Raw genomic sequence first — 22,743 nt, forward strand, 5'->3', positions numbered from 1 at the left:
CAGGAAGTGCAAACCTCCTCCACTGCCCTCCTTCACCACCACCACTGCCCCCCCCCTCCTCCTACCGGTGAATGAAAATAAAAGTTTAAGGGAGTGTTGTTACCCAGCACCTGAACTGTGGACAGTGCAATGGGCATTGGCTCAAAAATACCACCATCCCTTGACAAATGTCTGGGTCATGTGTAACTCTGCAGAGCAAGAGCCAGGTCCTCGTTAGCTGTCTGGTGCCCCCGTGCACACCAGCCCAGGAGTGTGCTGATTTGATTTTTTTTTGCTTCCCTAGAGTTCCCTTATCCCCAGAAGAAAGATTCCCCCCCTCACCCCCAGTTGCCAGCAAAGCTCTGCGATTGAACTCTGCTGGTCTATGCACTCCAATATCAACACCATCCCAATCTCTATAGTTCTGCCTAATCCTCCATCTTCACTAATAGCATGTCGTTAGTAAGAGCAGTGAACTGACCAACTGTCCAGCCGATAGCACACAAGCCTGGAGGTGGAGTTAGCCATTTGGCCATCAACCCGGCTCTGGTGGTCAGAACAATCATGGCTGCCCCCCACAATTCCCACATCCTTCAGTTCACCAAGCGCCAGGATATCCAGCAAACCTGCATCTTGTGTATCCCCAATGTAGGAGTTCTCTGGAGTAGAGAATTCCCAATAATAGAGCTTCCTACAGTGAGGAGAAATTTGTTTCCAAAACTGTTTACCAGACCATGCCTTCAGCTGTTCCTTTCCTCCTTCTCTGTGGTGAAGAGGCGCGGTCACTGATGGGTTGTTTTGTTATTTCTGTGCAGTCACTACAGACACCGACCGTGATGTGACGCAAGGAACAGAAGCTCATTTACTGCTTTCCGCAGGAACGTCACATCCCAATCACCATGCTCCCTTCCAGCAGTGTCCCTGTATCCTCCTCCCCGCCCTTCACATCCTCACGGGAGCTCCTCACTTGATCTGGAAAATGACTTGAAAATGATCTCCAAGGCAACAATCCTAGCCAGGGCTTTCCCACTAGTTACTGGCTCAATCAGAACAATATTTCAAAAGAATCCAGTTCCTTCTCTTTGCTACAACCGTCTGGCAGTTCATCCCCAGTGTGTAGTTGGCTAAGTTCAGCCATCTCCATGTGAGCAGTCACGTCTATCTGTTATCCACCAGGATCCAGCTTTAAATGAGGCCTCTCCTTGATGCAGGAATGGGCAATTCGTTCCCACACAGTCCTCTTTAAAGCACACACGTTTACAAGTGTTGCCTGTAGTAATTGCACTTTAGATTAGCGCAATCTTGTGTCTTATTGTAGCTACAATCTAAACTTATTTATCATTAGAGTTTATTATAGTCTTCGCTGAACCAGTCAAAAAGCTTGAATGTGAACTTAAACTTATAGAAAAGATTTGTAAATGATTTATTTGTATATAGGAGCTGAAGTAGGCCTAGATTGTAAATAGATATATCCTAAAATGGTTTCTATGTGATTTAAACAAATTTAATATATAAGATACCTGAATTTACGGTGTTTAATTTGGCATCAACCTGGTCCCCTTCTTGAGAAACGAGGGCAGCGTGACCTTTGACTTATGGAGTCAACTGTGGGGCCACCTCAGGGTTCAGAGGACACCAGGGCATAATCTTGAGATGACTATGATGCCATTTTGCTTCTGTAATTCATGCTGGTTGTTTCTGTATTTCCAAATCAACAGATCTTTAATTCTTCATTGTGGTTATTTCAGACTACGGGTCAATTACAGGAGGGGTCACCCTTTTACCATCAATAGGGTACCTGATGCAGACATGCGGGTCAGAAAGTACAGTCCTGCCTCTCTCTCTTTTCTCTGTCTCTCACTCTCTCACCTCGCACATGCACACACAGCTCTGCATGTAACACGGGACTGATTTGGTGGTGCACTCTCCCTCCCAAAGGCAGTTCGGAAATTAATATATTTTTACAACAGAATGTTCATGGGCAGGTGCTTGTTCTGTCATACCCTAAGCCTGTTCTCTAAGTAACCCATCAGTCCCTGTCTTTCTTCATATACATTTTCCATGCCCATCCTTCTCTTTTCTGAAAACATTGGAACCCACGCTGAGATTATTTCACTCCAGTCTGTGGCTGTTCCTGCCCAAAACACAAGAAATCGGAGTGCCAGTAGACCATTTGGCCAATTGAATCTGTTCCATTGTTCAATATGGCTGAACTGGGGCTTCAACTTCACTTCCCCTCCTGTTCCCCTCGCCCTTCAATTCCCAAATTGAGACCAAAGTTCTTCAATCCCAAACTTTAAACATATTCAACAATGAAGCATCAACAATCTACTAGGATCGAGAATTATAAAAGGTTCGCAGTCTTTGAGTGTCATCATTTCTCCTCTCTGTCCTAAATGATCAGACCTTTAATCCAAGACTGTGCCTCTTCATTCCCAATGCCTTGATGAGGGAGAACACGCTGTGTGTTTACCTTCTCTCAACCCTCTGCAGTTGTCAGCTGTGGCTCTCATTCTGCTCAACTCCAGAGAATGTGGATCCAGCATCGCGGGCAATTTCCTCAGCCCAGGGACCAATTTAGTGAACTGACCACTCTACCACATTCAGTGCAAGTGTGTTCTTTCGTAAATGTGGAAACCAGAACTGCCCACAGTATTCTCTCCACATAAAAGCCAAGATGCCGCTGACCTCCCTCATTTCTTGCTGACTGTCTGTGATCCTTGTCCAATCATACCCAAGTCCCTTTGATTACTCGCACTATACACTCAAACCCTGGGTTACAAATGGATTCTGTTCTGAAGTCTGTGCGCACGTTGGTTTGGATGCTGGTCTCCCAGCCTGGCATGGTGGTCTCCCAGTGGCTCGTGGTGGTCTCGCAGCCTAGTGTGACCTCAGCATGGACTTCCAGTCTCGAGGTGATTTCAGAGCGGCCTCCGGGGCTCGAGGTGAAGCCCAGTATGGTCTGAGTCAGGGCCATTTCTCTACTTTCTAATTTATGACTACGATCTGAAATGCTGGGCTTTTCCTTTTTTAACCTAAGAACTTGTACTGAAGAATCTGTACCGAGGTACCTGGTGGTGCTATGAGTGGTGACTTGTAAACTTCTCACTGTGCTTATGTGAGTACAGGTGACAATAAAGTTAATTCTGTTCAGTTCAAGTTGGGGTATAATATAAAGCAACCATTCGCAATGCTGTGTCTTTAAAATTACACTCCTGTATGGGAATCACGTTTGTGAGCCCAAGAGTTCATAAATTGGGGACCCCTTGCAATCTGATGTTGCTGTTTGTTAAATTCTCCAGTCTGTGCAGCAAGAGACAACAGTGTGATAAGGGCAACATACTGAGGATGCTGGAGACACTCAGTAGTTCTGACAGCATCTGTGGAGAGAGAAACAGAGTTAAAGCTTTGAGTCTGAGTGTTTTACCAGGTGGGAATGGTGGAGAGGGTGCTGTCCTTCTAATCAGTGGTATATGGGGAAATGCACTCTGCGTGTGAGCTCTAAGTGTCTGCGCTTTTGATCATCTATCAGCAAGAATGGTCTGTAAATTCAGAATTCCATCTGCTGTCTCCGTATTTCCGTGTGCTATGCTTGATATAAAAGTATCAGGTACAGAAGTAAAATGCCATTCACTGCGATGTCGTCTCCTGGATTTTTTTATTAATAGTTTTAATACAGGCAAAAAGAACAGCTGCTAATGGGGGATCATCAGTGAGAGAAAATGGGTTAGCTGTGCTGAAAGCTGCCCATGTGATGTGAAGGCCAAGTGTGTGGGGGTTGGTAAAGGACATGGGAGAAGGTGCTCAGGCCAGAAAATTCTTCAAGTTGATATTAAGTCCAGAAAGCTTCAGGGTTCCCAAGCAGAAAATGAGGTGTTGTTCTTCCAGCTTGTGCTGAACTTTGCTGGAGCACTGAGACAGAGATGTTGGCCAGGGAACAGGGTGGACTATTGAAGTGGCAGGCAACAGGAAGCTCTAGTTCATTTTTCCAGACAGAACATCGGTATTCTGCAAAAAGCAGTTGTCCAAGTCTGTATTTCGTCGCCCTAGTGCAAAGAGACTACATTTTGAGCAGTGATTACAGTGGGACTAGATTGAGTGAAGTGTAGGTAAATGGTTGCTTCACCAGGATGGTGCGTCTGGGGCATTGGATTGTGAAGAGGAAGTGTTACACCATCTGTGATTGCATGGGAAGGTGCTGTGGGAGTGTGAGGAAGAGGAGTGGATGTCCCGGAGAGAATGATCCCTGTGGAAGGCGCACAAGGGAAGGGAATATGTATCTAGTTGTGTCTTCTGTTACAACACAGGCTAACCCCTTCTAATTTAAACCCGACACAAAGGGAAGCTCACATCGTGCCATAATCTGTTAAATTTTGAGGGGAAAAGAACTATCCCAGATTTCACTATTTAAAGTAAAAATAAATAATTTTATTTTTCAAGTTCAACGGAGAACATTAGAACCACTATTTACAGCTCCTTTCTTAAACCTATCCTTTACCTCCACTCTAAAATATTGGCCCAATTTTTAAAAAAGATTTACTAAAAAAAAAATCACGTTTCAAAAGCAGTCAGCTTTGTAGATTTTTCACTAGGTCAGCTTCGATGTCCTGCTGCACAAACTTCTTATGGACAGGTACCTTTCAGAGAGTTAGTCGGCTAGCAGTCTGTACTTGTTGGTGCTTGACAGTTCTTCCCTTAACTGCTCAAAATGTCCCATTTTATACCCCAAAATATCGGATCATTTCATTGGTTTGATGTCATCCCAAACAGTGAAATTCAAATTCAATTGGATTTTGGTATCTGGGGCATAATTTAAACTGGCCGAATTTGAACTTGTTTTTGTTCCATGGCAACACAACTCCAGCTATTTGTTTCAACCAAATGTTACATTTTTAAGTTGTTTAACTCACTCGGTGCTTTCAGTCAGTCCTTGCCAGCTTCCCCCCCCTCTCTCTTAAAGATACAATATACACCTTCATAACATATCCCATTGGAGGTGGTGGAAATGATGGTTATGATCCTTTTGGATGTGGATGCTGATGGGATGGTAGGTGAGGTCAAGGGGGACTCTTTCGCTGTTATGGGAGGGAAAAGTAGGGATGAGGGTGGAAGATTGGGCCCTGTCAACAACGGTACCAAGGAACCATCGGTTGAGGAAGAAGGTGAACATTTCTGGACAGACTGAGAGAATGGAATGGAATTCTTACTGGAAGTAGGGTGTGAGGATGTATCATCAAGGTAACTGGGAGTCGGTGGACTTAGATTCGATTCCCTACAGAGTGGAAACAGGCCCTTTGGCCCAACCAGTCCTCCAAAGAGTAACCCACCCAGACCCACTTCCCTCTGATTAATGCACCTAACACTGTGGGCAATTTAGCACAGCCAATTCACCTGGCCTACACATCTTTGGACTGTGGGAGGAAACTGGAGCACCCGGAGGAAACTCACGCAGACACGAGGAGAATGTGCAAACTCCACACAGACAGTCAGTCACCCGAGGCTGCAATCGAACCTGGGACCCTGGTGCTGTGAGGCAGTAGTGCTGACCACTGAGCCACCGCGCTGCTTGCAGTGGATATTGGTGGCCAGCCTCTCTCCAGGAATGGAAACAGACGTCGAGGAGGGAAAGGGGGGATCAGAGCTGGACCGGAGGGAAGGCTGAAAATTGGAAGCAATATCATTCTAATTCCAGTTGAGATGAGGAGGCAGCAGCGTTGATGTCATTAATGTACTGGAGAAAGGGTTGTGCGGGATAGGACTGGAACATGGAATGCTCAAGAAAGCCCTGGTCTTCAGTGAAAATACCAGCAACAGTCAGTTCAGAAGGAGGGTCACTGGACCCGAAGCGTTAACTCTGCTTTCTCTCCACGGACCTGCTGGGTTTGTGCAGCAATGTCTATTTTTGTTTCAGATTTCCATAATCAGCAGGTCTTTTCACTTAAACAAAGAACACCAAGCAATGCCACATCTCTCCCAGGTGTGCCCACCTTGAAGACATTCTGCTCCTCTTGCCAACAGGATTTCTGTCTTAATCTTTCTTTTTCATCATCATCATTACTTTTGTTTTCACCCCTGGTGTTTGACAAGGTGTTTGCCAAAACTCTCTGCCTCTGGCTCGGGCTCACCCCGTGTGGATTCTGACTGAAGTTTCTTCCTTTGTGTTCTGAATCCACCCAGGATCGCCGGTATCTCTCTGATGTACAGTGTTCCTCAGACAGTTGTTCTAACCACATGCTGTGATCCACACTCAGTGCCATATGCATATTCCCTACCTCTTTCTCTCTCTCTCTCCATCAACATCGCCTCACTCTGGCTCAGAGCTGTACTGCTCCCTCAGCTCCTATTATCAATTTTCTCTTCCTTTCAGGCATTGAGGAATGCAAGCTGCAACAACTCAGAAATACTAACGCACCCCCCACTGAAACCTTCCTCCCCACCCCTTTCCTCTGACCCTACCCTTCTCCCAAACCATCTCCTGTCAGTTATGTACTATCCCCTACTGACTTTCTGCTCTCCGATGCTGAATGTCCTGCACTCAGCAAAGGTCTCCATTTTAATTCCTCTGCATCCCCACCTTGATGCATTTTGGGCAGGGCATGCCGTTAAAGTTGTCCATCACCTTCATCCCCCGCGTCCCTTTCTTTGGACAGGAGTCCTCTCCCCATCAGGTGATCACCATTGCACTACACACACACACAGATATTCCTACACACACACACACTCACATACACACAGACACAGGTACACACAGACATGCACACAGACACCCACACACAGCCTTATAGACACACTCACACATGCACCCCCTCACAGACTTAAGACACTCTGCACTCACTACACACACACACTTTCTCACACTCACAACCCCCACCCCAGACAGACAGACACACACACACAGACAAAGACCCATATATTTTGTGTGGTGAATTTGTACTTGCAGAGTTACATTGCACTTTGCTCAAAAACTGCATACATTCATGTAGAACTCTGAGCTCAAAAACTGCATGAATTTATGTAAAACTCTGTTATCTCACTTTTTAGATTAGAATCAATCTAAACATCAGGTCATAGACAGAGAACACAGGGGGCTAACACCTTCAACATATTGTCTAGCTATCACCATTGTTAACAGCTAACCCGAGAATGCAACTTTAAAGAAAGTGATTTACACATGAAAGAAGTGAATCTATCACTGTATTCTAACAATGAAAGGCTTAACAGACAATCAATTTTTCAATGTATAATTTCAGTTACATAACACTGTCAATTTTTGCTATAAATTCTGTGTTAGGATCGAGCCCTCCACAATCACCTGATGAAGGAGCGTCGCTCCAAAAGCTAGTGTGCTTCCAATTAAACCTGTTGGACTATAACCTGGTGTTGTGTGATTTTTATCTCTCCATGAACTGACTTCACCCTTTGCTCTCACATCCACTGACTAGGGTGGCGTTGTTGTAGTCTGGTGTACTGATCTCTCCATCGCAGAGGCTGAGCGCCAGCTCTCACATACCTATCTCCCTCTGGACCATGATCTCACACCAGAATATTGTGTGTCCAGCAGTCATTCCATCCAGTGATCTCCCCCCACCACTGCCTCCAAGCTCATGATCTCTCAGTCCTGCTCAGCTCACTTCTACCTCCTTCCAGAACCCAAAAACAGGACTGCCCGGGCAGACCCATTGTTTCTGCCCCACGCAACTCATCTCTTCCTTCCTCAACATGATTTTTTATTCCCTTGTCCATCCCTTCCTACTGACATCCGCGATTTCTCTGACGCTTTATGTCCCCTTCAGAATTTCAGTTTGAGGGCACCAGTGGACTTCCCTTTACCATTGCCATGCAATCTCTTGTTACGTCCATCCCCCATCAGGATGGTCTCCGAGTTCTCTGTTCTTCCTGGGAGAAAGGCCTGAACCATTCCCATCCACCACCACCCTCCTCTCATTGGCCAAACTCGTCCTCATCCCAAACTTCTCCTTTAACTCCTCTCACTTTCTTCAGGTCAAAGGGTACCCGCATGGGCCCCAATACTGTTTATCTCTTCATGGAGTATGTGGAACATTCCTTGTTCCCGTCCCAATTCCGGCCCCCACCCACACCTTTTTCTCCGGTCCACCGATGACATCCTCAGTGCTGCTTCCCTCTCTCCTCCCGAACTGGAAAAGTTCAGCAATTTCGCTTCCAATTCCCACCCTACCCTCACCTCCACCTGCTCCATCTCTGACCCCCTTCCTTCACTTCCTCGCCATCTCTGTTTCCATTTCTGGAGATTGGTTGGCCACTGATACAAGTCCACCGGCTCCCACAGTTACCTTGAATATACATCCTCACATCCTGCAAGGACTTCATCCCATTCTCCCAGTTTCTGTGTCTCTGTCACATCTGTCGAGGCCACTTCTACTGGGGGGTGGCAGAGTCTCAGAAATATCCACCTTGTTCTTCAACCAAAGATTCTTCAGCACTGTGGTTCATAGAGCCCTTAGCTATCTCCCATACCTCTATCCTCACCCCCTTCTCTTCCCACCCACAACACCAACAGGATCGACTGGGAAACTCCAGATGGAGCAGCCATTTTACCTGCACTTCACTCAATCTACTCCACTGTATTTGCTGTTCACAATGTGGTCTCCTCTACACTAGGGAAATGAAATGCAGACCGGGTGACTGCTTTGCAGAATACCTAACCTCTGCCCGCAAAAAAGACCCTGAGCTTCCTGTTGCCTGCCACTTCATCCACCCTGTTCCCTGGCCAATGTCTCTGTCTCAGTCTTGCTGCAGTGAGCTTGGTACAAGCTGGAAGAACCGTATCTCACTTTCCACTTGGGAAGTCTACAGCCTCCAGGACTCAATATTGAGTTCAACAATTTTAGGGTCTGATCATCTTCTCCCATGTCCACTAATGGTCTCCATTAGCGGCTTTCCTTTCTGCCTGGTTCACCATCATCCATTCCTTAGTCTGCCCAACTGCTGTTTTCTGTCTTTCTCTCTGGGCTGCACTTCCTCCCCTCATTGACTCCCTTCCCCTTCCCCTTCCCCTTTCCTTCCCTTCCCAGTCTTCAGTAGGTATGCCACCTCGAACAGTTCTGCAGCACTGAAACACTGATTCTGTTTTCTTTCCACCAATGCTGCCAGACCAGATGACTTTTTCCAGAAATTTCTGGGGTACAGCATTGTTCTTCTCAGTTCAAGCTGAGACATTCTAGTGCCACAAGTGGTGAGAGGGTGTAATTACAGTGTGACGTATGCAGCATCCGAGGAGCAGGAGAGTTGACGTTTCAGGCATAAGCCCTTCATCGGGGGGGGGGCATGAGAGATAAATAGGAGGGTACTGGGAAGATAGGTGGGAAGGCAATAGGTAGATGCAAGTGAGGAATATTCCAACAGTGGCCGAACCAATGTCCTGTACTGCTGCAACATGACCTCCCAACTCCTGTGCTCAATACTCTGACCAATAAAGGAAAGCATACCAAACGCCTTCTTCACTATCCTATCTACCTGCACTCCAAGGTCTCTTTGTTCAGCAACACTCCCTAGGACCTTACCATTAAGTGCATAAGTCCTGCCTTGATTTGCTTTTCCAAAATGCAACACCTCGCATTTATCTAAATTAAACTCCTTGGCCCATTGGCCCATCTGATCAAGATCCGTTGTATGAGGTAACCTTCTTCGCTATCCACCGCACCTCCAATTTAGTGTCACCTACAAACTTACTAACCAAACCTCCTATGTTCACATCCAACTCATTCATACAAATGACAAAAAGTAGAGGACCCAGCACCGATCCTTGAGGCACTCCACTGGTCACAGGCCTCCAGTCTGAAAAACAACCCTCCACCACCACCCTCTGTCAGCTACCTTCGAGTCAATATATTACAGTAAATACTCATCCCTCCCTTCTCAGTCAGCTCAAATTTCCCTCATCTCAGTCCAATCCATCTGTCCTGTACCGTGATCAGCTTTTCCCTCTAGGTAGCGGTTGACACATCGGTTGTAGAACAGAAAGACCACTTGACCAGTATAGCCATGCTCACTGTTTGAAAGAATAGTTATGCAAGTTTTTTTTTCCCCTTAATGCTGTTAGTTCCTCATTCAGGAGCAATGGCACTAGTCCCTGTGTCCTTTCACTGTCCTATCGGCCCCTCTTTAGTTTCAGATAGACCAGCCATGGTGCAGCATCTGTTTAAATATTAACTGTTCCACTCAGGGACAAGTTATACAGTCATAGAGATGTACAGCTTCGGTCCAACCCGTCCATGCCGATCAGATATCCCAACCCAATCTAATCCCACTTGCCAGCGCCCGGCCCATATCCCTCCAAACCCTTCCTATTCCGTGGACAGCACGGTGCTCAGTGGTTAGCACTGCTGCCTCACAGCACCAGGACCCAGGGTCAATTCCCGCCTCAGGCGACTGTCTGTGTGGAGTTTGCACATTCTCCCCGTGTCTGAATGGGTTTCCTCCGGGTGCTCCGGTTTCCTCCCATCTTCCGAAGATGTGCAAGTTAGGGTGGATTGGCCATGCTAAATTACCTGTAGTGTTAGGTGGATTAGTCAGGGGTAAATGTAGGGGAATGGGTCTGGATGGGTTGCTCTTCAGAGGGTTTGTGTGGACTTGTTGGGCCGAAGGGCCTGTTTCCACACTGTAAGTAATCTAATCTATTCATAGACCCATCCAGATGCCTTTTAATTGTACCAGCCTCCACCACTTCTTCTGGCAGCTCACTCCATACATGTACCATCCTCTGAGTGAAAAAGTAGGTCTCTTTTATATCTTTCCCCTCTCACCCTAAACCCGTGCCCTCTAATTCTGGACTCCCCTACCCCAGGGAAAAGTCTTTGTCTATTTATCCTATTCATGCGCCTCATGATTTTATAAATCTCTATAAGGTCACCCCTCAGCCTCTGATGCTCCAGGGAAAACAGCCCCAGACTATTCAACCTCTCCCTATAGCTCAACCCTGACAACATCAGTTGGGCTCCTTTTGTGATGCTATCAGAAACCCCAGTTTGATCTGTCACGTGGCCGTCCCTAGCTCTCACTCGTCATTTTGATCTTGGAAGAGAATAGACCACCTTGTTCCTGCATCCTCTCCGTCACTGGGCAGCTGTGAGAAAGTCCTTTGATGGGACAGGGGGGTGAGCTGGGAGGAGCGAGCTGGCTGGTGGCTTGTACTTTCAGGTGACAATGGGCTGTTTGATTCAAACTGCCCTCTTTGTTCCTGAGTGTGCTAGCTGGGGACCCGGGCCCCAGAATAAAATCGTCAGCTTTTTCCAACAGCCAGTCCCTCACTAACCTCAGAGGAGCCACAAGCAGAGGGCTGCGGAGGCCGAGTCATTGAGTGTCTTTAAGATGGAGATAGGTAGCTTCTTGATTAGTAAGGGGATGAAGGCAGGAGAATGGAGTTGAGAAACGTCAGCCACGATCGAACGATGGAACAGACTCAATGGGCCTAATGGCCTAATTCTGCTCCTACATCTCAAATAACTTCTATGTTCCCTCCCTGAATCTTTCATCCCTTGCTTTGCCAATTTCTCATTCACCACTTTTCCCTGAACAGCTCCTCTGTCGTGCTCTCTCTCTCTCTTAGTCTGACTTCCTTCTCTGTTCCAGCACCTTGCCTTTCTCTCTCTCAAACACTCTTCCCCGAAGCCTTTTCAGTTTCTAACCTTGGAGAACCGAAACACTTCCTCACCTCGGTGTCACGCACATGACCCAGCCTTTTCCGAGACTGTTTGAGGAAATACGGGATTATTCTGGCACAGATTACAGGCCTGTCCTCCCACACACTCTGTACCGTTCCCACCCCCCCACCCCTCACACCTAATGTGTTTATGTACTCACAGAACAGTACAGCACAAGACCAGGCCCTTCGGCCCACTATGTCTGTGCTGACCATGATGCCATTCTAAACTAACCCCCACCTGCCTGCACATGGTCCATACCTGTATATTCCCTGCTGGTCCAAGTGACTGTTAAACATTGCTATTGGATCAGCTTCTCCCACCTCCCAGATGAGCACGTTCCAGGCACCGCCCACCCTCTGTGTAAGGAACTTTCCTCACACCTAGAATGCAGGCAGAGGTCATTCAGCCCATTGGGTCTGCGCCGACCCTTTAAAGAGCAACCTACCTACAAGCCCCCCGACCAATTAGGGAGAAAGTGAGGACTGCAGATAGTGGAGATCAGAGTCAAAGTGTATGGTGCTGGAAAAGCACAGCGGGTCAGGCAGCATCCGAGGAGCAGGAGAGTCGACGATTCAAGCATCAGGAATGTTCCTGATGAAGAGCTTATGCTCAAAACGTCAAATCTCCTGTTCCTCTTCCAGCGTCACTCTTTTTGCCCCTCAATCTATCCCCATAATCCCACGCTTAGCGTGGTTAATCCATCTAACCTGCACATCTTTGGACTGTGGGAGGAAACCCACACAGACACGGGGAGAATGTACAAACTCCACACAGAGAGTCGCCCGAGGCTGGGATCGAACCCAGGCGTTGTGAGGCCGCAGTGCTAACCACTGAGCCACCGTGCAGCCCTATTGGCTGATGGTGTGGTCGCTCACATTGTAGCTGGTTCCTGCTGACAGTCCCACTCAGTGACTGGGAAAGAAACTGATTTCCAAACACCAACCTCCAGGAAGGGGCTCAATCTGACCACAGCTCAGTTTCTTTATTGGGGAAAGCTTTTACGTTGACAATATTGGAAAGGGATCATATCGATGAAGAGGAATGAGGCAGACACAGTCTGTCTTCCTGGAGTTAACAACATTCATCACCAAGGGACGCGGTGTCGAGTTCATCTGCTGGTGGCCTGCAGGTCAGGAGGCCGCGAACCGGATCGGGAAAGGTTTGGACTGAGCTACAGGACCGTCCCGGGAGAGAATCCAGCCCCCGCTCCGAATAGCGCCGGCAGATTTTCTGCAGCTGGTTAAACTCGAGGATTGTCTTGGTGTAGCTGTTCAGAGCAGTGACTGAGGAGGCCATGCAGAAGGTGAAGGAAGCCCAAGCGAAGCTAGAAAACAGCAGAAGGTTAGGGGCAGGACAGAGAGTGAGCGGTCACCAGAAACAGACAACAAGGCCCGACAAGGGCCTGGCTCCCTGGACCACCTCAGAGAAAACTGAGGCCTGGCCAGCACGGGAATAAAACCCAACCTCACAGTGACCCGACACTAAGGAGCCCCAACAGCCACATGACCCTGCCCAAGAGTGCTTGTGAATTAGGCTAGTGCCCAGCACCCCATTGATCGCATCTACTTACCTTGTTGATGCTGGAGGTACAAGGCCAGAGGCCTTCCGGCCTGTCACAGGCCCAAGCTTGTGGAACCCCGGAACCAAGACCTGACCAGCGGTGGAACCAGGAACATTGTGACCTGACATTGAGGAGGCCTGGCCAAACTGACCGTAAGGCCCACTGCACCACCTCCCCCTACCCCCTCCCAATCCCTAAGAACGCTCAAAGCCGCGACTGGTGCTCAGGACTCTATCGGGAGTGCCCACGTGGCGCAGCAGACATCCCTCACCGATACCCGGGATTGATTAGGAGCAGCCACCTACCCAGGAAATGTGGGAGAGACACTGGACGTCCGGTGAGACTGAAACTTCAGGGTTTCAAGGACCCCCTCCCCAGAATACTCCTGGCAAACATCCAGACCATTGAGAACAAAATGGATGAACTTAAAGCGAGACTCACCTTCCAGAGGGGAATGCTGTGTACTCGGGTTTTACAGAGACATGGCTCACTCCTGTTGCACCTCAGTGTACCTCACACCCTGAGGGTTTCCCAGTTCTCCAAACGTTCCCACCTGGTGTCGTCAAGCAAGGGAGGGTGGGGCCTACCTCTCGACCAACACCTCCTGGTGCTCAGGCATGGCGATCCAGGCAGGTTAATGCTTCCCCGGAACATCTCATGGTAAAGTGCCGTCCCTATGACCCTATGATGTGTGCGTTCATCTCCCCCACCCTGACAGCAGTCTACGTCCCACCCCACGCGAAAGTGAAGAGGGCTCGTGATGAAGCCTTGAGACTGAATATTCCGAGGCCTTGTTTATCGTAGCTCCAACCAGGCCAACCTCAGGAATGCATTACCATTAACACATCACTTGTCCCACCAGCGGCCTGAACATGGTTGACCGTTGCTACACAACCATCAGAAGTGTCAACCATTCCATTACCCCCATCTGTACTTTGGACTATCAGATCACCCTCTGTGCTCCTCACCCGGCCTACAAGCAGAAAGTGAAGCGTGAAAACCCTCAGTGCAGAAGGTGATGCAGTGTTGGTCTGAGGCAATGGAACAATTTCTACAGAACTGCTTCGAGTCAGTGACTTGGCCATATGTAAGAACTCAGCAGCCAACCTAAACGAGTACGTCACTACTGTTATAGACTTCAGTATGTAGAGGACTATGTGCTGAAGACGTTAATCCGAATGATCCCCAATCGAAAACCATGGAGACCCACTTCCCATTGGAGTCCAGGTCTGAGCCATTCAAGTCGGGTGACCCTGACCTATACAGGAAATCCACCAGAGATGCCAAGAGGCAACAGCAAACTAAGCTTGAGACCCAGACTAACCACACGGACACCCATTGTTTATGGTGAAGCTTACATGACATAACGGGCTACAAAGCGAAGCTGAACAGAATCGTGGGTAACAGAACATCCCGACCCACCGAGCTCAATGCATTCTACACTCGCTCTGAACAGGAGGTCATTGAAACGATGTCACCTATCCCATCAGCCTCGGGTGTATCTGTACCCATGGTCACCACTGCTGACGTCAGGCTGGCCTTCTTAAAAGTGAGCCCACGGAAAGTGACTGGCTTGGATGGACTGCCCGGTCGTGTATTCAGATCCTGTGAGGCAGAGGTTGGCCACTGAGGTCTTGAATATGGACCGGTCCACAGACTCGAAGCAGTCCTGCAGAAACTGTTCCTTTGCCTCAGACCAACCCTGCATGACCTTCTGTACTGAGGGTCCCCACGCTTCACTTTCTGCTTGTAGACCGGGGTGAGGAGCACAGAGGGTGATCTCCAAAATGCAGACGGAGGATGGAGCAGTAGGCATCTCTGATGGTTATACAGCAATGCTCAAAGATGGTGGGACCTCTGCAGACATCTTTAACCTCTCCTTACTACGATCTGAGGTTCCCACCTCCTTCAAGAAGACCACCATCATACCCAGTGCCAAACAAAACTCCCTTGCCTCAATGTCTCTGGCCAGTGGCTCTGACCTCCAGCGTTATGAAGTGCTGTGAGAGGTTAATCATGGCTCACATTAACTCCAGCCTCCCAGATTACCTCAATCCTTCGCAATTCACCTCCTGGCACAACAGACACCTCCCTGACCCTACACTCATCCCTGGAACATCTGGATAATAAGGACACCTACATCAGGCTCCTACATATTGACTACAGCTCCACCTTCAACATCATAATTCCAACCAGACCCACCTCTACTCTCTGTGACCAAGGACTCTGCTCCCCGCTCTGCAACCAAATCCTCGACTTCCTAACTTGTAGGCTGCAATCAGTGAGGATAAGCAACAGTACCTCCTCCAGCATAATCCACAACACCAGTGCCCCACAAAGCCACATACTTAGCCCCTTAACCTACTCCTTACACACTCATGACTGTGTGGCCAGTTTCCACGCCAACCCCATTAACAAATTTGCTGATGACACCACTGTTATAGGTTGGATCTCAAACAATTATGGGACAGAACACAGAAAAGAGATCATGTTCTTAGACGTGTGGTGTAAAGACAGCAATCTCTCCCTCGATGTTAGCACAGTAAAGGAGCTGGTCATCGACTTCAGCAAGCAGAGTGGAAGGCATGCCCCTCTGTGTCAATGGTGCTGAGCTGGAGATGGTGGACAACACCACATTCCTGGGAGTGACGATCACCAACAATCCGTCCTGGTCCACCCACGCTGACACAACGGTCAGGAAAGCACAACAACGTCTCCACTTCCTCAGGAGGCTAAGGAGATTCGGCATGTCCACAAGGACCCTGACCACTTTTTATAGGTTCACTGCAGAAAGCACCCTATCTGGATGTATCCCACCTTGGGGGGGGGGGGGTTTGGCAACTACTCTTCCCAGGATCGCAAGAAACGTCAGAGAGTCATGAACACAACCCAGTCCATCACCCAAACCAGCCTTCCACCCCATTGACTCCATCTATACTTCTCGCTGCTTCGGGAAAGCAGCCGACATCATCCAACATTTAAGAGGCATTTGGATGGGTATATGAATAGGAAGGGTTTGGAGGGATATGGGCCGGGTGCTGGCAGGTGGGACTAGATTGGGTTGGGATATCTGGTCAGCGTGGACGGTTTGGACTGAAGGGTCTGTTTCCGTGCTGTACATCTCCATGACTTTGGGAACAGGGTGGCCTTTATTGTCATCTTCATTTTGTCCTTGTTTATTAGGCGCTTTGATGTTTTGGGAAAGGGTGTTAGCCCTGTATCTGCAGTTCAGTGAGGTATCACGTCACATGGAAAATACTAGAAAACTTTCAGTTATAAAGAGTCATCTTTATATTTCGATGCTGCCCTGGTCGGCCTCCCGTCCTGCAGCTCCTCCAAAAATGTCACCACCTCCCACTCACCCAGCTCTCTCATCTCCACAAAGACTCTCACCAATTATTATAGCTGCACTTTCCGGATGCATCCCACCTTGGTTGGGCTGGGGGGATGGTTTGGCGACTGCTCTTCCCAGGATCGCAAGGAACGTCAGAGAATCATGAACACAACCCAGTCCATCACCCAAACCAGCCTTCCACCCCATTGACTCCATCTATACTTCTCGCTGCTTCGGGAAAGCAGCCGACATCATCAAAGACCCCTCCCACCCCGGTTATACTCTCTCCCACCCTCTTCCATCAGGCAGAAGATATAAAAGTTTGAACATGTGTCTGAATAGATTCAAGAGCAGTTTCTTCCCCGCTGTTAGCAGACGTTTGAACAGACCTCTCAAATGTTAATGCTGATCTCTCTCTCTATACCCTTTCTGTGGCTGTGACACTGTATCCTGCACTCTGTTCCGTTACCCTGACGCACTGTGTATGGTACAATTTGCCTGTAGAGCATGCAAGACAACACGTTTGTGTTGTACATGTGAAGCAATAAATCACATCAAATCAAACGAGACGTTGGCATTCCCCCACCCCCCCACAGTGAGGTACTCACTAGAAGGACCAGCCAAAGTCCCAGTGATAGGGTCTCCAGTCCTCAGGCCCTTGACTCGCTGTCACGTGGAAAACCTGCGAGTACATCATATGGGCGACCATTCCGAGCAACCCTGAGAGCAAAGGGATAGAATCTCTCTCAGTCTCACACTCTCACACTGACACACTCTCATTGACACACTCACAGACAGATTCTCACTGACACACTCTCATTGACACACACAATGACATATTCTCACTGACACACCGACACACTTTCATTTACCACACTCACTGACAGAATCTCACTGACACACTGACACACTCTCATTGACACACTCACAGACAGATTCTCACTGACACACTCATTGACACACTCACTGACACTGACAGAATCTCACTGATACACTTTCATTGACACACTCAGATTCTCACTGACACACTCATTGACACACTCAGACAGATTCTCACTGACACTCATTGACACACTCACTGACACACTGACACACTCACTGACAGAATCTCACTGACACTCTGACACACTCACTGACACATTCTAACATACACTGACATACTCTCATTGACACACACACAGACAGATTTTCATTGACACATTCTTACTGACACACTCTCACACACCACTGAGACCCTCACAGAGACATACACCAACACATACATTCTCGCACACTGACATAAAAAGATGACTTGTGCATATTGTCACACATTAACACACATATTTGCAGGTGCTCACACAGTGACATTCACACTGGCATTCACTAACATACACAGTCACCCAGCATCACAGTTTCACACACAGGCAGTCACACAGCCCCGAGGAGCAGTAACTAACACACTGTGCACACATTGCTGTTTAGGAATGCAGGCATTCACCTTTCCAGACTCCAGCATGAACATAAACACCACATTTATGTACTAGTTCTGTCAGTATTGACAATGCTGTGCCTGTATTTACAGAATTGTACGCTTTATACATACATAGTCACTACAACAATTCAATTCTATCCAAGGATATGACTAAAGTATATTTTTGAAATTACAAGTAATTTTCCCCTGTCCAGGGAGTGTTTGATGAGGGATGGTGTAGTGGGAGCTTTACTCTATATCGAACCACATGCTGTCCCTGTCCAGGGAGTGTTTGATGGGGGACGGTGCAGTGAGCTTTACTCTGTATCTAACCCCATGCTGTCCCTGTCCTGGGAGTGTTTGATGGGGACAGTGTAGAGGGAGCTTTACTTTGTATCTAACCCCGTGCTGACCCTGTCCTGGGAGTATTTGATGGGGGACAGTGTAGAGGGAGCTTTACTCTGTATCTAACTCCGTGCTGTCCCTGTCAAGGGAGTGTTTGGTGGGAACAGTGCAGAGGAGGCTTCACTTTCAGTTTAAAATGGTAGGGAAAGCTTTACTCAGTGTCTAATCTATGACAGTGGTGTCCTGGGAGTGTTTGATGGGGCGGTGTGGAATGCAGTGTGGAAGGAGCTTTACTCAGTATCTAACCCATTCTATCCCTGTCCTGGGAGTATTTGATGGGGGACAGTGTAGATGGAGCTTTACTCAGTATCTAATCCTGTGGACGCTCTGATAAGTTTTGACACTTCCTTACCCGATAAAACAGAGAAAATGGCTGCAAACGCGTTGAGTTTGAGGCCACAGGTAGGGTTGCCAGATAAACAGAAGTCTAACCCCATCAGCAGGAAACTGAAGGAGAGCAGGCCAACATGGAGAACCTCAGAGACCAATGAGAGCCACAGGATACCTGGTAAATAGCACAGAGAGAGACAGAGACACAGAGTCAGAGAGAGTGTGGATTAGGGAGTCAGTCAGCATCAGTCCCAATATGAGACCCAGTGCACATTCAAGAGACAAGTGACAGACGAGACAAACTAATGAGAAATGGCAGACAGAAAGATCAGATGAACTAGAGAATAGACTCAGACAGACAGGAATATGAAATGACTCACAAATAACAAGATGAGAGAGGAGACAAATAACATGTGAGAAAGACAGGAGACAGGCATGACAGCACACACTAGGCCGAGGTAGAGACCAGAGAGACCAGGCCTGACAGCGATATGACCAAACTAGAGCAGGAGTGGGCCATTCGGCCCATCGTGCAATGAGACCTGCTTTTCCCTAATAACCCATGATTAAAAATTCGTCCTTATTTAAAACGAGAAATGTACATGTCTCACTTCACAAGAAGACTGTAACATCGACACAGTGCGTCTTTAATCTCAAAGAGATTTATGTTCATTCACAAATTGATCTTTTGCAGCTTTTTGTGTTGAATGCTTGATTTCAGACTGAACCCACGATGAATAATTCTCCCCACGCCCCCAGCCCCTTGCCTTCCCTCCTCACCCAACCCTCAGCTCTCACTCTCCCTCCCAAGCTATCCTCCCTCCTGCCTATCCCTCCCCATCCCCCCCCCCCCTGATCCATCCTCCACTAGATCCCAGTGACCTGCCCCCTCTTACCTTGCTGAGTGACAGGGGCCAAATCAATGAAACTCCGGCACCTTTCCCCTGAGGAAAAGAACAGGCAGTTACTGCATTTACATATTCACTTTAGGACGTGGGTTCAAACCCTATCATGGTGGTGGCCAGAGTTTAATAAATTGGGATTTCAGAAGCTACCTCAGTGATGGTAACCATGGCAACAAGGATTAAAAGCCCCTTGATGCCCACTAATGCCCTTTCAGGAAGGAGACCAACCCCCATCCTTACCCTACATGTGACCCCTGACCCACGCCAATGGGATGAACTCCTAACAGCCCCTCTGACATGGTTTTAGAGAGACAATCAGTTCAAGGGACGATTAGAGATGGCTGGTACGATCCCAGGAATGAATGAAGGAACATAAAGGATTGAAGGGCAAGGATTGGGTCTCAGAGAGAAGAGGGTTCAAAGACGGTGAGGGACGCAGGAGGAGAGACCTGAGAGAAAGGTGCAAGTTCATGGATGGTGCTGGCAATATTAGAGTCTTAGGGTCATACTGCACGGAAACAGACCCTTCGGTCCAACTAGTCCATCCAGGCCAACCAGAATCCCAAACTAAACGAGTTGTGCCTGCCTACACTTGGCCCATATCACTCCAAACCTTTCCTATTCATGAACCTGTCGAAACATCTTTTAAACGTCGTAACTCTACTCACATCCACCATTTCCTTTGGAAGTTCACTCCACACACGAACCACTCTCTTGTGTAAAAAACAAAGTTGCCCCTTATGTTTTTTTGAAATCTTTCTTCTCTCACCTTAGTGAGTGCCCCTAGTTTTGAAATCCCCCACCCGAGGGAAAAGATAACTGTCTTTCATCTTATCTCTACCTCTCATGATATTATAAACTTCCAAAAGCGCTGTACAGGCCCTTCGGCCCTCGATGTTGCGCTGACCTGAGGAACCAATCTGAAGCCCATCTAACCTACACTAATCCATTTTCATTCATATGCCTATCCAATGACCATTTAAATGCCCTTAAAGTTGATGAGTCTACTACTGTTGGAGGCAATGCATCCACACCCCGACTACTCTCTGAGTGAAGAAGCTACCTCTGACATCTGTCCTATATCTATCACCCCTCAATTTAAAGCTATGCCCCCTCGTGCTAGCCATCACCATCTGAGGAAAAAGGCTCTCCCTGTCCACCCTATCTAACCCTCTGATTATCTTATATGTCTCTATTAAGTCACCTCTCAACCGTCTTCTCTCTAACAAAAGCAGCCTCAAGTCCCTCAGCTTTTCCTTGTAAGACCTTCCCTCCAAACCTGGCAAGATCCTGGTAAAATGCGGAGGCTGGAGCATCGACCAGTATTGGCCCACTCAGTCCCTACGTCATGGTGGGCGGCACGGTGGCACAGTGGTTAGCACTGCTGCCTCACAGCGCCAGAGACCCGGGTTCAATTCCTGCCTCAGGCGACTGACTGTGTGGAGTTTGCACATTCTCCCCGTGTCTGCGTGGGTTTCCTCCGGGTGCTCCGGCTTCCTCCCACAGTCCAAAGATGTGCAGGTCAGGTGAATTGGCCATGTTAAATTGCCCATAGTGTTAGGTAAGGGGTAAATGTAGGGGTATGGGTGGGTTGCGCTTCGGTGGGTCAGTGTGGACTTGTTGGGCCGAAGGGCCTGTTTCCACACTGTAATGTAATCTAATTTCTCGGCTAGTGTTCGTGATGAGATTAAAGTCTCAACCTTCCTCCAGTCGGATGTGGGTTTGCAGCATTATTTTCTTTTTGCTTTCATTTCCAATCTACACTCCTGTAATCTCTGCTTTGAACTGTGTGACCCGGTGATTAATCTTCCTGCTTTCAAATAACCTACTTTTCTTCCATTCCTCACGCAAGATAAATACCGTCGAATCGTGTGAACACTAGGGGGAGCAGCAGGGGTAAATGAGGGCGAACGAAATCGAGGGGTTTGCTGAGGGGGCTGGAATGGGGTTTGTGTGGAGCTTAAACACCACCCCCCACTGGGGAGGGGGCATTCCTCATTGCACCCTCCACAAAGCTGAGCTGGAGTCTCACCAGATATTAGATTAAGATAAATACTCAGCACAACATTGAGAGCCTGTCCTGTGCTGGACAGTTCTCTGATCTATGTTCTAAATCCCTTCACCCATCACCCTGGTACTATCACCTACACAGGCTCCCCTTTGAGCAAGCCGCAATTCTGGAATATCAATTTCAAATCCATGTCTCCACCTCCCCTTGGGCCTTTCCCCCTCCACCTGCTCCCTACCTCTCGAAGCTAATCCAGCCTCACGATCCTGTCCAAGATCTCTGCATCCCAGATGCTCCTGGGCTCTGACCATCGCTGATTTCTGACTGTCCCTGTACTTACAGAACAGGGACATCCTGCCACTGTCTCCCAGCAGACCCCACTCCTTTAAGGTGACCCTTAAAGCCAGTTTCTTCTGGTCAGCTGCACAACTATCACCTCCTGTCACTGTAGGTCAGACTGCGTTGCGATTACTCCAGTAAAGGAGACTTTGATTTCACTGCGGTCTGGGTGCTTTTGAAATACCAGCTATTGTTCATGTGTTCAAATCCCAGCCTTTCATCAACATTCCCTCTGACTGAGGGGAATCGTTGAGGGACAGACAGTTCCAGTCTGTAGGCCCTGTATAGACCCAGTCAAGTTTGTACGCTCTGTCTGGACGCAGTGCCAGTCCGTACACTCTGCCTGGACGCAGTGCCAGTCCGTACACTCTGCCTGGACACAGTGCCAGTCCGTACACTCTGTCTGGACGCAGTGCCAGTCTGTACACTCTGTCTGGATGCAGTGCCAGTCCATACACTCTGTCTGGACGCAGTGCCAGTCCGTACACTCTGTCTGGACACAGTGCCAGTCCGTACACTCTGTCTGGAAGCAGTGCCAGTCCGTACACTCTGTCTGGATGCAGTGCCAGTCTGTACACTCTGTCTGGACCCAATGCCAGTCCATACACTCTGTCTGGACGCAGTACCAGTCCGTACACTATGTCTGGACGCAGTGCCAGTCTGTACACTCTGTCTGGATGCAGTGCCAGTCCGTACACTCTGTCTGGACGCAGTGCCAGTCCGTACACTCTGCCTGGACCCAGTGCCA

The 22,743-nt window shown here is 48.3% G+C and overlaps 2 protein-coding genes across 2 annotated transcripts in view; one reads left to right on the forward strand and one right to left on the reverse strand.

The window, feature by feature from the left end:
- The window catches only part of fam234b (family with sequence similarity 234 member B), a 52,829-nt gene extending 51,119 nt beyond the window's left edge, over positions 1 to 1,710 (forward strand). Inside the window, exon 13 of the mRNA XM_043680000.1 lies at positions 795 to 1,710. The gene's annotated coding sequence lies outside the window, so the exon portion shown is untranslated. The remainder of the gene's footprint in view (positions 1 to 794) is intronic.
- A 10,825-nt stretch (positions 1,711 to 12,535) lies between these two features.
- LOC122542030 (germ cell-specific gene 1-like protein) lies at positions 12,536 to 21,967 on the reverse strand. The gene is made up of 5 exons (XM_043679320.1): positions 21,895 to 21,967; positions 19,640 to 19,687; positions 18,766 to 18,918; positions 17,167 to 17,278; positions 12,536 to 12,987 (listed from the first exon to the last, which is right to left on the reverse strand). The coding sequence occupies exons 1-5, from the start codon at positions 21,965 to 21,967 to the stop codon at positions 12,735 to 12,737; spliced, it is 639 nt and encodes a 212-aa protein (XP_043535255.1). The 3' UTR covers positions 12,536 to 12,734.
- Between the last annotated feature and the right edge of the window lie 776 nt (positions 21,968 to 22,743).

The sequence above is a fragment of the Chiloscyllium plagiosum genome, chromosome 39, assembly GCF_004010195.1.
Source record: "Chiloscyllium plagiosum isolate BGI_BamShark_2017 chromosome 39, ASM401019v2, whole genome shotgun sequence".
Lineage (NCBI taxonomy): Eukaryota > Metazoa > Chordata > Chondrichthyes > Orectolobiformes > Hemiscylliidae > Chiloscyllium > Chiloscyllium plagiosum.